This window comes from Aulonocara sp. 'chitande type north' Nkhata Bay, linkage group LG3, assembly GCF_057382095.1.
Source record: "Aulonocara sp. 'chitande type north' Nkhata Bay isolate Kocher_YH1m ecotype deep benthic linkage group LG3, A_spYH_male_GT1.1, whole genome shotgun sequence".
Lineage (NCBI taxonomy): Eukaryota > Metazoa > Chordata > Actinopteri > Cichliformes > Cichlidae > Aulonocara > Aulonocara sp. 'chitande type north' Nkhata Bay.
The window spans coordinates 16,852,739-16,866,170 of record NC_141346.1 but is presented as its reverse complement, the minus strand read 5'-3'; the positions used below and the strand labels follow the sequence as shown (position 1 = coordinate 16,866,170).

The 13,432-nt window shown below is 40.9% G+C and overlaps 2 protein-coding genes across 2 annotated transcripts; both read right to left on the bottom strand.

Annotated features, from left to right (window-relative positions):
• Positions 1–632: 632 nt before the first annotated feature.
• LOC147334229 (nuclear factor 7, brain-like) lies at positions 633–2,576 on the bottom strand. Its single transcript, XM_086286526.1, has one exon. The coding sequence runs from the start codon at positions 2,330–2,332 to the stop codon at positions 941–943; it is 1,392 nt and encodes a 463-aa protein (XP_086142652.1). The 5' UTR covers positions 2,333–2,576; the 3' UTR covers positions 633–940.
• A 3,512-nt stretch (positions 2,577–6,088) lies between these two features.
• On the bottom strand, positions 6,089–13,355 carry LOC147334228 (coxsackievirus and adenovirus receptor-like). The gene is made up of 4 exons (XM_086286718.1): positions 11,934–13,355; positions 11,423–11,552; positions 8,332–8,685; positions 6,089–8,095 (listed from the first exon to the last, which is right to left on the bottom strand). Exons 2-4 carry the CDS (start codon positions 11,487–11,489, stop codon positions 7,851–7,853), a joined length of 666 nt encoding a protein of 221 aa, XP_086142844.1. The 5' UTR covers positions 11,490–11,552; positions 11,934–13,355; the 3' UTR covers positions 6,089–7,850.
• Positions 13,356–13,432: the final 77 nt, after the last annotated feature.

Sequence of the window (13,432 nt, the reverse complement as noted above, 5' to 3'; positions counted from 1 at the left end):
TGTGCCTCTTTATGAGGTTCATGAGTCCTACAGCTTTGGTTTCACTATTGCATCTAAAGTTAAAAGTCGAACTGCAGTGTGAACTAACCAAGAACTGCAATCGTGGCTGCTTAGGAGCTCTTAGCCAGCATAAAGCCAATGTAAAGGGAGAATCTGCCAAATCATAAAATTATTACAAACTGGTAGTTGTCGTTCTGTTAACAGCTGCACTGCAAACAAATCAGTCAAATCAGAGCCTGATGTTCCACTCCTTGTAACTTGTGTAGTTTTGATGCCAAGCAACAACACGTACAGTCATACAGTGCTGTGCAAAACTCTTGAGCCTCCTCTCACTTCATAATTGTCATCTTCCAAACAGCATTTTTGTAATTTTTTAAAATGCTCTTGAGTGATATTTATAGGCTTTCTAAAGGTTTTTCAGTTTTTTCTTTGGACATTAGCAGATTTTTCACTTTTTTCCAGTCCCATCCATGTATCCAGCTATTTTCATAAGATCCAACATAAAACATAAAATCCTTTATGTTCCAGGGATAAAGAGATTAAACGTAGAAGACGATGAAGACAACATTTCCAAATACAAATGTGAAATATATGATTTTATTAGCTGAGCTTTGTACATTTCCAGACTGGTATTTATGAAGGTACAAGTAACTTCAACAAGTAATGGAATCTGAATGTGCAGTATTATAATTACTGTGAAGTGGAGTTGCAGCTGGAATTGGCTGTCAGTGGCAGGGCTGAAGTAGCTACCCTGGACAGTCACCTGCCCCCTACTGTGTACCATTCCCTCACTGCTTTACTCTGTTCAGGACAGGTCATGACAACGATCACCCAAGAAACCCCTCCCTAGTAAACCCTCAGACAGAACCAGCAGGACAACAGCTGCACTTTAACAGATTCAATTCACTGACAGGAAACAAGATTAGAAATAAAATCATCCTTAACTCATCTGCTCCACTGACACTGACACCTTCAACGGCAACACCTTCACTTTACCATTAGTGTAAATGTATGGAATTATTTTATGAGTGAAAGTGTTATTGAAGGTGTGTATGTGTGTGTTAGTGTCAGGATCATAGAACAACAGCTTTCGATTGTTCCAGTCAAGATTCACGCTGATTTTCTGGAACTTCTTCTGAACTGAGAGAGAGGTTTTTGGAGCCAATGGTGAGACTGCGTAGTATTTATCTAATATGTGCCGTATTCCCCATAATCCAGACAGTTTATCTCCCTTCCTCTCATCAGATTCTGCTAACAGACCCAGTACCCACCCTGTACTGTCTCCAATTTCCATATTCCAGCTGTGAGTCCCTGAGGTAAAGCCCACGGAGCCCAGGATAGAGATGTAATAATCAAACCTCTCTGGATTATCAGGAAACTGCTGCCTCTCTTCTCGTCGTCTCACACTGGTCAGATCTTTAGACAGGATGAGTTGTGGATGAGCAGTGTTTGGGTCCAGAATGAGAGGAGTGTAGGAGACCATGTCGTTCATGTTGTTCCAGATGTTGAAGGTCAGGTTACCCAGGTGTTTGGCCTGGTCTATCAGAGCTCCTGAGGGCAGCTGTGGATCATCCAGCAGTGAACAGCGCTGGACTCTTTCCACTGCAGCCTTGTAGTTGTGCAGTAATGAAACATCTTCAGCTCTCAGCTCCTCCTCTGTGGCTCTGACTGTGTCTGAAAGAGCTGCTATCTCTCTGCTCAGAGCCTCCATCTTCTCCTTCATCATCCCACTCTTCTGCTCCATTTCCTCCCTCAGTGCAGCCAGCCTGGCCTCCTCTTCCTCTGCTAGAAACTGGTGAAGCTTCTTAAACTGCTCCTTAATCTGCCTCTCTGTGTGTCGGGCCTGGACCTTAATGTGTTTTGCTGTTTGATCAAACTTCACTTGAACGTCTTCACAAATCTTTAACTTCTTCTTTAAGGCCTCCAGATTTTCCTGTAGTTCCTTCTTGTGTTGTTGTGCAGCCTCATCGATGGGTCTGAATCTGTGGTTGGTGTGTTTGTCTGAAGCACAGCAGACAACGCACACTGGCTGCTGATGGTCCAGACAGAAGAGTTTGAATTTTTCAGAGTGCAGACTGCAGAGAGCCTCTGGAGCTCTCTGATCTCTGTCCTGTAAGAACAACTCACACAGGTTTTTTAAAGCCCGGTTTAAAGGAGGTTCTGGCCTTGAAGACCTTCTCTTACAAATTGGACACTCGTGTGTTGGTCTCTCTTTCCACCATCTCTTCAGACAGTCTTTACAGAAGCTGTGGCTACATGACAGAATAACAGGATCTGTAAAGACCTCCTGACACACTGGACAGCAAAGATCCTCCTCTGATCTGGAAGCCATTCTGTGAGTAAAGCTGAAAACAGCAGATAGGAAGTACAGTCAGTCCTGGCTCCTCTCCCGTCAACAGCTTCAAGCAGCAGTGTTGGAGTTTTCCACTTTTCTGTCCTTTAGCTGGACTCACTCAGAGGAAGCTGATAGTGTTGTCTGAACTCAGTTTGATCATCTGTGTGTCTTTACTAAGACAAATAGCCTGTTTCCTGGTTAGAGTCGGTTAAGGGCTGTGGAGAAAAATGTTGTTTCACTTGTAACTCAGGTGTTTCATTCCAGACTTTAAATGTCATCCTGCAAGTAGCTAAAACTATGTAAACTAGTTTTTTACAGCTTTTGCTTCACCCATAAACAAGGTTCAAGGATTCAACACATTCGCATCACATGTCAACATGAGGTGGAACAAAATTGTGTACACATGGTCCCGGAATGAAAAGAAACAAAAATAATGACGAAAAAGATTTTTTTTAAGTAATAAATATTTTTTTTTTTTTGAACAAACAGAAATGACAAGTAATAAAACAATACAATAAATAATGCTATAAGTAGAGTGTAACAACCTGAGTACCAGTGTGGAGTATGGGTATAGAGTGTAGATATGAATATAGGTGTAAAGAAAGACTTTAGCAGCAAAGGGCACGATGACCTGCATTGATAAAGTGATAATAAGTGTCAATAATGGTTAAGGTGCTACAATATCAGTTCTTGTCCATTTATGCATTGAGAAGTGGTGGGTTTGCATGTGATGCTCCTCAGCCTCCTGCCTGAGGGGAGCGGGATAAAGAGTGTGTGTGCTGGGTGAGTGGGGTCCTTCATGATACAGGCGGCCCTCTTTCTGCATCCGGAGGTGTATATGTCTGTGACGGTTGGGAGGCTGCCTCCGACAACTCTCTGTGCACCCTCTGTAGAGCTTTCCTCTCTGCCACTGTGCAGTTTCCGTGCCACACATTGATGCCAGAGCACAGAACACTCTCCACCGCACTGCTGTAAAAGGAGATGAGGACTGAGCTCTCATTTCCTGCACGCTTCAACCTCCTCAGGAAGTAACTTTACTGATCAGGCTGAAAGTGTTATTTTTCCAGGTGAGGCTGCTATCCAGGTACGTACTCAGGTACTTCTAGCTGGGTACTACTTTGACTACAAATCCTCCGATTGTGTGTGTGTGTCTTCCCCTCCTGAAGTCCACAATCATCTCCTTTGTGTTCTTCTCATTTAAACAGAGATCGTTTTGGTTGCACCAGTCCTCCAAGAGTTCCACTTCCTTCCTGAAGCCAGTCTCATCATTGTTTGTGATGCAACCAACCACAGCTGTGACGTCCACAAACTTTACAATATGACAGCCTGGATGGTTGGGCGAGCAGTCACACGTAAGCAGCGTAAACAGGAGGGGACTTAGCTCACAGCCCTGAGGGGAGCCAGTGCTGAGGACTCTGGAAGATGAGGAGACATTGTGGATCCTCACAGACTGCAGTTTGTAGTCAGGAAGTCCAGGACTCAGTTACAAAGAGAGGAGCTCAGTCCCAGGGTTAGTAATTTGTCAACAAGTTAGTTGTATTTAAAGGGTCCTCAAAGTGGGCGTAGAAGCGGTTGAGAGTCTCAGGCAGAGAAGGGTCCTGGGGCATTGTACATCCCTGGTTTTTGTAGTCAGTGTTGCACTTGATACCCCTCCACATACTGTGGGTCCTGGGAAGAAAGATGACCGTGAATCTTCCGTGCGTATATGGCTTTGGCTCTTGTTACACCTGCAGTCAGTTCTCTGCTAACCAGAGTCTCTGTGCATCACCAGACCTGAAGGTGGCGTCCCCGGCTTCAGCAGGGCACGGACTCCTGCATTCAGCCAGGGTTTCTGGTTTGGATAGCACATCACAGACTTGATGGTGGTAACATCCTCCACACACTTACTAATGTAGCCTAGGACAGCAGACTCCTCCAAATCCAGCTTCTCCTTATACACCGCAGCATCCCTGAAGACACCACATAGACAAGTTTTTTATGAGAACGTGCAACTAAGAAGTGGCCCTACAACGGCAACTGCCAGGGCTGGCAGTCATTAATAGGTTATTATGAAAGGGTGAGTTTTGAGTTTAGACTTAAAAGAGAGAGGGAAGTGATATTTTCTTATATCAAGAGGAAGGGAGTTCCAAAGTCCTGCACCCCATGGTGGCTAAATGAGGGGACGGGATGGAAAAAGAAAGAGAGGACGAGGATCTAAAACTCTGAGAAGTAATGGTGATCTGAACCATATCAGCGTGGTATGAAGGGATGATGAATAGCATTAAATGTATACAAGAGTATGTTGAAATTGATGTGATATCTGACTGGAAGTAAATGGAGCTGCTGCAGTACAGGGGTGACGTGGTGAATAGAAGGGGTCCTGGTGATAATACGGGCAGCAGAGTTGTGGGCACGTTGAAGTTCATAGATGGACTTTTGACTAAGACAAAAAAGAAGAGATTTGCAGTAATTGATCCGGAAGGTGAACATGCCAACCATGCGATCGGAAAGTCTTTGAAGAAATGATTCAAGCCATACCTTGGATATCAAATGAGCCCTATCAGTCCTACCCAGGTAGTTGACAATAGTTTGGGTTTACTCTAAAGGACAATTCATACTACAGGATGGGAAAACTTTAATTTGCTTCTATTGGCACTCAGTTAAGGGAGCACCAATTTAAGTATTTTCATTAGCTTCTTATTTTATTGTATTTTTTATTTTCTTTTTAAAAAGCACTATTACTGTGCAAACTTTGTTTACTGCAATTGATTGTGCAATTGTGAGTGTTTAGGAGTTTTACTGAGACAAATTGGTCCTTAATTGTTCACTTAAGCCCCTTGTGTGAAATCAAAACCTTCTGAACCTAGCTTCAGTAAATGTCTGGGGTCTCTATTTGAATTGATATTGTACTGGTCCTGAGTAGAGGCACTACACAGTCAAGACTTTTAATCTGTTGATTCACGTTGCAAACACACTTTCTCCATTTTTTTCTGTTTCCAGACAAGAGTTTGATCCCTTATTGTGGTTTCTCTGAACACTATTTTCCACATGAACTCTTATAGATGTACTGTTTCATGTTAATGTACAGAAAATGACATTTTCCACTTTTAAACAGTGAAACTTCATAGTCCGGGTTGAAAGGCTTGGCTGGAGACCAGAATCAATAGTTTGAGTCTTAAATGTGTGTAACAAGCTGTCTGAAAGTAGGTGACAAGCGGGGAGTTCACACACAAAGTTTACTTAAATATAAAATAATGTATTACGTGCACATGGAGGACCATGGGGGAATCCGCAGCCAGTGAAACAATTAAACAGCATATGAGTGATCATATACTGTACATAGAAAGAGCAGAGGCCATACTAGCAGAGGTCAGAGAGGGCCTTGACATAAAGAAAAGATCTGTAACTGGTGTGACCAGGAGATATTTTATTTTGTATTCTTATGATCACAGTTATAATTAGAAGTATCAATCATTAATCATTTACCATTGTGGAATCTGATGACAGTATAATCTTTGTTTTATATCTATGGTAATCTGAGTAAAGATTAATGTATGCATGTTATCATCATTGTAATCAAGTCTCAAATGGTACCCACAGCATTGTATTCACCGTCCATAACTGGAGGGTCCAGCAGGACCTTGTTCTAATTCATTTGCAGGCCTACATCAGAACATGCACATAGAGAGTTATGTAAACACGCACGTTCACCCTTATTTACACAGGGAGGTCATGTCAGGACATTCTCTAGTTGGACACACAGGCTCACAGAACTGCACAACATGACATGTCACACACTTCTCTTTCTCTAAAGTATCATCTGATGTTTGTATAAGGAGAACTTTGGACTATGGGGAGACTTATCATTTCCAGTAAGGTCTAACTGTGTGATGTCATCATGGGTTTATATAAGGATGGGGAACGGTCCACTCTTTGGAGATCTGTGGCTGTACGCTTGTCTTCCCATGCTTCTGTCTTAGAAGTATGTAATAAAATCACTATTTTTGTCACCTACACGGACTCGGCTGTTTTTCCTTCTTACCCAAACTGAACCAGACGTAACACTGGTTGGGATGCTGGTGGAGTAGTTAGCGATGGTTAAAATGTCAGTTGGGGTCTTTTTGTGTGTGCTTCCTCACGTGTTCATCTTCGGCCCACAGTTCACACGTGTGCATGTTAGGTTAACTGGTGATTCTAAATTACATATGTATGTGGTGGAAGTGTGTAGTCAAAAGGATTTTGACTACAAAGCATAATACATTTACTCTGAGCTCAGAGTGGCCTTTCAGTAGATCACAGCAGGTTCCACTCCTGTCAGCTAACTGGAAGCTGAGGTTACATTTCTCACTGACTCACAAAAAATGCACGGGAGTAGATTAAAGAATGAATAATTCTCAGTTCCTGCTACAATAAAACGCATGAGATCAAACACATTGGTCTTTTTTAATGTTTAAAAAAATGTGTGAATGTCTTCTTCTAATGGCAGTTTGTTTGATAAGAGCTGTCAGGTGTCATGTTCAAGTTTGACCTCGTGGTGGCAGTGTTGCTTCTCTGTTTTAATGGCTGCACCCAGCCAGCAGAAAATCACGATAACAAAATTGTCAAAGTGCTTGAGTGTTTTCACTTGTTTTTCTTCAATGCTTTAATGATCAAATATAGATGTACCACAAAAAAATTAAAATAATTTTTTTTAATAATAATTCAAAAACCTTCAGAGATTAATATGTGCAGCTTTCACTGTTTTCAAACCAGGAATGTGATTCATAAAATCCATAATATTTCTATACAATTTTTTTCTTTTTATGTTAATTCAGCATGAAAGCTGCATGAAAATGTAATTTCATGTTTTGATTAAACAGAAAAAAATCAACTAAATGTGATTCTTTGCTCCAGTTTTGTTAAGTCTGCTAGTAAGATTTTATTTGAATGCATCAATTGACACATATGTGTGTCTGTGTAGCAGACAGCACTTTTATTTTAGATACGACTTTACTGATATGATGCACTTAAAGGGAATGAGGGGTGATTTCTGAGAATAAATCACAAATTTGCAGGAAGCAAATTGCAAAAAAATGTTGAGAGTCAAGAAATAAATGTTAATTTAGACAAAAATAATTTTAGGGATGAGAAACTCATCAAAATAGTCAGTGATATGATCATGATGATATCTCTCTTTATAGCTGATATAAAAACTGTCAGCAATCATCTATTTTAAAGGTTTACAGTAAACATAGATATACTCTTTGCTGTGAAAATAATTAAAACTCAAAAACATTACTGGGGCAAAAATTGTCAGTTCAGCAAATATGAACCATATCTCCTATAGACATACTTATTTTATTAGATCTTAATTTAGACTGTCACATATCTTAGTTACTATGGCAATAGTATTCTTTTTAATTACTTTGGATTTTTGCCATTCTGAATCACAGTGGCAGTTTTTTTTCTTGTTGATTTGTTTGTTTTTTAAACCATCACAGATCACCATAATCATAAGAACTGAAAGACGTTACCAGATCCATTTTCTCCAAAGATTTCAAACAGGCTGCATTTCAACTGGAGGCTGGTATGAATCCTGACTCTGCTGTTGTTTATGTTTTCTGTAGATGAGAAAACCAACAACAGCAGCAACAAGAAGCACAGCAGAAACTGACAGACCAACGACCAGTCCAACAGATCCATCCTCCTTCCCTCCAGCCTCCTTCCCTCCATCCTTCTTCCCTCCATCCTCCTTCCCTCCATCCTCCTTCCCTCCATCCTCTGTGTCTCCTCCTGTCTGACCTGCAGGTGAGAAACAGGTGTGAGGTGTCAGCTGTCAGGTAGGTGATGAGTAAAGAACAGAACAGAATCCATTTCCTCTTCAAACTGCTGTCAGACATTATCTACTGCACTCTGATCACATCACTCAGACCAGCTGCTTTCTACAAAGTCTCATCAACAACATCTTTAGAAACAAACATCAACAACCAGGAAGCAGCTTCACCTCTGATCACACACACTCAACTCTACTCACTCACCTGGAGGATCAACAACTCTCACGTCCATGATACAGATAGGCTTGTTGTTAATGAGTCTCTTCTTGAGGCTGGGTTCTCTCTGGACGACATGACACTCGTATGTTCCAGTGTCATTAATCGTCACATCCTTCACAATCAAAGACACGTCTCCATCCTTCATCCATCTGTCCAGCAGATCCACCCGGTTCTTAAAAGATGGATGCTGCTCTTCAAGTACAGACCCCTCATCTCTGTACAAAAGGACATACTCATCCAAGTCAGCTCTTCTCCACTCCACAACTATGGTGTTGTTGTTTGGAGCTCGACATGGCAGAGTGACGTCCTGTCCAGACTCAGCTTTGATGTTTTTCTGTTCTGAAAGAGGAAACAACACAGAGCAGAGAGGTTAAAGGTCGAAGTACAACTGTTCACCTGAACAAGGTGGAAACAACAAAGAGTGGAGTTGCAGACTATGTTTTTCTCTGTTATCACTAATCATTTATTTTTAATTCTAACTTATTTGGGAGGCTTTCTCTTTAACGCATGAGATAGTTGATGGCACTGAGTGTGCCTATGGTGAGGTAATAAAGAGGAGGTGCCAGGACTCGAGACTGGAAATAAGTAGAAAGAGGAGAAAATGTGAATTGTTCATTGTGACTGTCAGCATCAGGGCAAATGCTACCAATGCATTGCAGTGCAAAGGCACCCCGACCTCCTTGCATCAGCAGATCTGCTGATACTGTAGTCCTGTTGACAGTGAAGTATTCTCTTCTTGTTAAAGGACAACCTGTAGTTACTTTTTTTTTTTAATTATGTGCAAGAATTTTTGTTAGTTAGTTTGGAGAACATTTTTTAAAAAGCCAAAAATGTCACACTTTGACAGCACAGGCTGAGAGTTTTGAAGGATGCTCAATCATCCAGGTAAATAAATCCCAAAAGGTTGATTCTGTTCATCTATAAATGCTACGTCCAGATTAACAGAACAGAACCATCTTCGCATCAATGCCAGCAAGACGAAGGAGCTGGTGATTGACTTCAGCAAGGAGCCACCCGCTATTACACCAGTAAACATCCAGGGTTTGATACGGTAGAGGAGTACAAATAACTGGGTATTCATCTCAATAACAAACTGGACTGGTCTACAAGCACACATACACTTTACAAAAAGGGTCTAAGTCGTCTCCATCTGCTACGGCTGAGATCCTTTGGGGTGAACAGGACTCTCCTAAGGACACTTAGGACACTGTGGTGGTGTCTGCTATTTTCTATGCTGCTGCTGGGGTGGTGGAATGGCAGAGAGGGATGGGAGGAAACTCAAAAAACTGGTCAGGAGGGCCAGCTCTGTGCTGGACTTTCCGCTGAAGTCCATTGAGCAGGTTGGGGAGAGAGGATGTTGTGTAAGCTAACATCCATCATGGACAACACCTCCCACCCCCTGCATGAGACTGTACGAGCTCTGAGCAGCTCGTTCAGCAGGAGACTTTTACACCCACAGTGTAGGAAGGAGCGCTGCTGCAGGTCATTCTTACCAGCACCTGTCAGACTCTATAACACAGTTTAACACTGTTATCTTACTCATCACCTGTTTAATTGACGGATCCCATGTTTTTTATTGCTGCTACTTATTTGCAGCTTGTTTGTACACTGTTTATTTCACCAGGAGCATCCATACACCCACCACACTTACATGTACAAATCTCTGTACATTTTTATCTGTGCATACGGTTGCTTATGTATATAAGACCACTTTGTGCCTTCCTTCTAAATGTCATATTCATCTTGCTATAAGAGCTGTGCGACGGCCAAATTTCTCATTCGCGGGATATTGTTGATTCTGTTCATCTGGACGTAGCGTTTTGTGGGAGAAATGTTTCGTCACTCATCCAAGTGACTTCTTCAGTCTCAGCTGACTGCAGGTCAGATATTAAAGGTTTATTCTATTCTATGTCCAGCAGGGGGCGTTGCGCTCGTTTGCTATATATTTGTGATGCATGTTTTTCTGTAACCCCCCCCCCCCCCCCCAAACACACACACACATAAATTTATGATAATCAATAAAGCAAAGGCCATAACTAATGCAAACTGTATCGTACAACTGAACAGATGGTCTGATAAACAACTGATAGTCCCTGTACTACACTGCCCAATAAAGGAATAATGAAGCTCCTTAAGATTAGGAGAACAGAACCGCCATGTACACAGTTTCTGTTCTCTGCACAGGAAGCATCATAACTAATCAGTCCACTGATTCAATCATTTGTATTCTCTGATCAGCAAATGAATGAATGGACGTCAGTAACCTCCTGGCCTGAATTATGTAGGTAAAATATGTCAAGTGCTCACTACCGCAGGTCATTCTTACCAGCAGCTGTCAGACTCTATAATACAGTTTAACATTCTTTTGGTCATCTTACTCACCAGCTTGTTTGTTTACTGTACATTTTATAAATAGCTCTATAGATTTTATACATTACCCTGTACATTTTATACATATCTCCGAACAATTTTCTAAAATTTTGCTTTACATATTCTGTACACTGTTACCTGTATATACGAACTCCGGTTGCTTATGTTTATAGGACCCCCCCCCCCCCCTTTTATATTTTATTTTCCTTTGCTTTAAAGGCTCTGTAACACCGAAATTTCTCATCTGTGGGATTATAAAGTTTTTTTTCTATTCTATTCTATTCTATTCTATTCTATTCTTTTGGGCACAGGCTGAGCAGTAACTGTGATTCCCCTTGGGTACCTCACAGGGTTGATGCAGAGCTTTCTATGACAATATCTACAAAAAATACAATTGTTGTTTTACATGCAACTGCACAGGTTAAATTTATACTGTAGAACATGAAGAAAAAGCTTTGTAGCTGTATACTGACCCCTGAAACTACAACACATCACACTGACGCAGACATCTTTGTCTCTGTGGTAAAAGCTGCACTTGACCAAGCACTTACATCCACACAGATGCCACCAGACCTCATGATGCCTTCACAGACATAAAAAAACTTAATATGAAATATGAAAATAATTATTTGGGAAGTAATGTGTAAACGAGGCAGATACTGTTTATTTTTCTTACTAAGAACATGCTTCGGTTTATAAATCTCACCTGCAGTGACAAATGTGAAGACGCCGACAAACAGCAAAGCCAACGCAGTTACAGCAGGTATTTCCATGTTGTCCAGGTCTGCTGATCCAACACGTTGAGTGTCATAAATGTCTCAGCCTGTTGGTATTTTCTATGATAGAATAACAGAAATTGAGTTTCAAATCTGACTACATGAGATTAAATTTAAGGATTAAATAAAGCTGAACGATTTGTCTATAATATAGTCGCTCAAACTTGACGCTTCTGTATCAGTTCTCTTAAAGAAGTCACATTAGAGTGATGTTTGGTAGCATGGAGGAGGATCAGAACATGTGTCATCTTTAAAGAGCAGGACAGGTGCAGTTCTTGAATGATCTCCACAGAACAACACAAACATAACCTTTGGCTACACTCATCAGCCAAAGGACTTCAGCATGACGTCACTGTATAAAATGTATATAGTACTATGGAGGAGGCAGCATTTAGCTGTAGCCTCCATCAAACCACAGCTGTTCTGGAGAACTTTGTCCACCTTTGATTGTCTTTAAGTTGTGTTGGAGCCACAGACAGCAAATCTTTGTTCTTTATGGAGAACCAGTGAGGCTGTTTGGACTTTCCTATGAAACATCAGTGCAGGAGTCTCTCAGTACATCTGTTTACAGTGAGGACAAAGAAGCAGCAGAAACACACACAGAGAAAACATTCACAACAGTAATCAGAGTACAGGAGAGTAACTCAGTACATTTCCTGTTTGTGATTGATGTGATTTTCTTTTTTAGATTGTGTCAGATAAAATCTGACAGCTTTTGGTACCCTGGGGCGCACTGACAGAGGCGAGGCTGCCGGACACTGGCTCTGACCACCACCAGTAGGCAACGGGTGAAGTGTCTTGCCCAAGAACACAACGACCGAGACTGTCCAAGCCGGGGCTCGAACCTTCCGATTACAAGGCAAACTCCCAACTCTTGAGCCACGATCGCCCCTAATAGGCATTTGTCCCTTCACACAAAATACTACGATCGCCCCAGATGATAAAACGCATTGAATTCATTTCATATGATGTGTTTTCATAGATGAAACCAGCCAACAGTAAATCAAATGCTTCACACTAACTACACATGACATTCATCTGTCACCAGAAAAGTGAAGCTTTAATCCTAGTTCAGATGGATTAACATTAACAATCTGCTAATCCACTGAAGCTCACCGACTTCAGTCAACCTGTCGGATTAGCTAAAACACTGAAAGACATCATTTTAAAGACTTACTGTTGTTTTGAAGGATCTCCGAAAACTATCCACTGACAGGTTAACTAAACTGTATAAGGTTAATTTATCCTGTTGCCTTTTAATCGGTTCAAAGGATTGATTCCAAGTGAAAAGTTAAATAAAATTGAAAGGTTTAAAAACTAAAAACCAAAAAGATGAAATACATCAAGTTAAGAATCCAAAAGTAAAGATACCTCTGTACCAAACAGCCACCAACAAGTGCACCTTTATTTCCTTGTTAACCTGGTTTACAAGACAAAACTTTGACCTGTTTTACGCTACTCAACATTATGTGGATTTCTACATATCTGCATCCTGGACAAACTGGCTCAGCAGTGACTAATAATAATAATAATAATACATTTTATTTACAGGTGCCTTTAAAGACACTGAAGGTCACCTTAAATAAGTAGAACAAAATAGAAACATGTAAAAATAAAAGAACGCAAGTATGAAAGCATAAAAGCTGACCAAGGGGGGAAAAAAAGACTATGATCATGATGAAGGATATGCAATTTTTAAAACATTGGTTTTAAGGCGTGATTTAAAAGTTAAGAGTTTGTAGATGTGGTGGTAGTGGTGGTAGTAGTAACCCCGCCCCTGAGTTTGATGGGTGAGGCTGACAGATAAAATTATTTCATGATGAGAGCCAGGCGCCAGGACTGCCAAAATGAAATAAATATATCATTAAATAATTAATTAAATGTGTCAATAATTAATTAATTACATGTGTCAATAATTAATTAAAATGTGAAATACATAA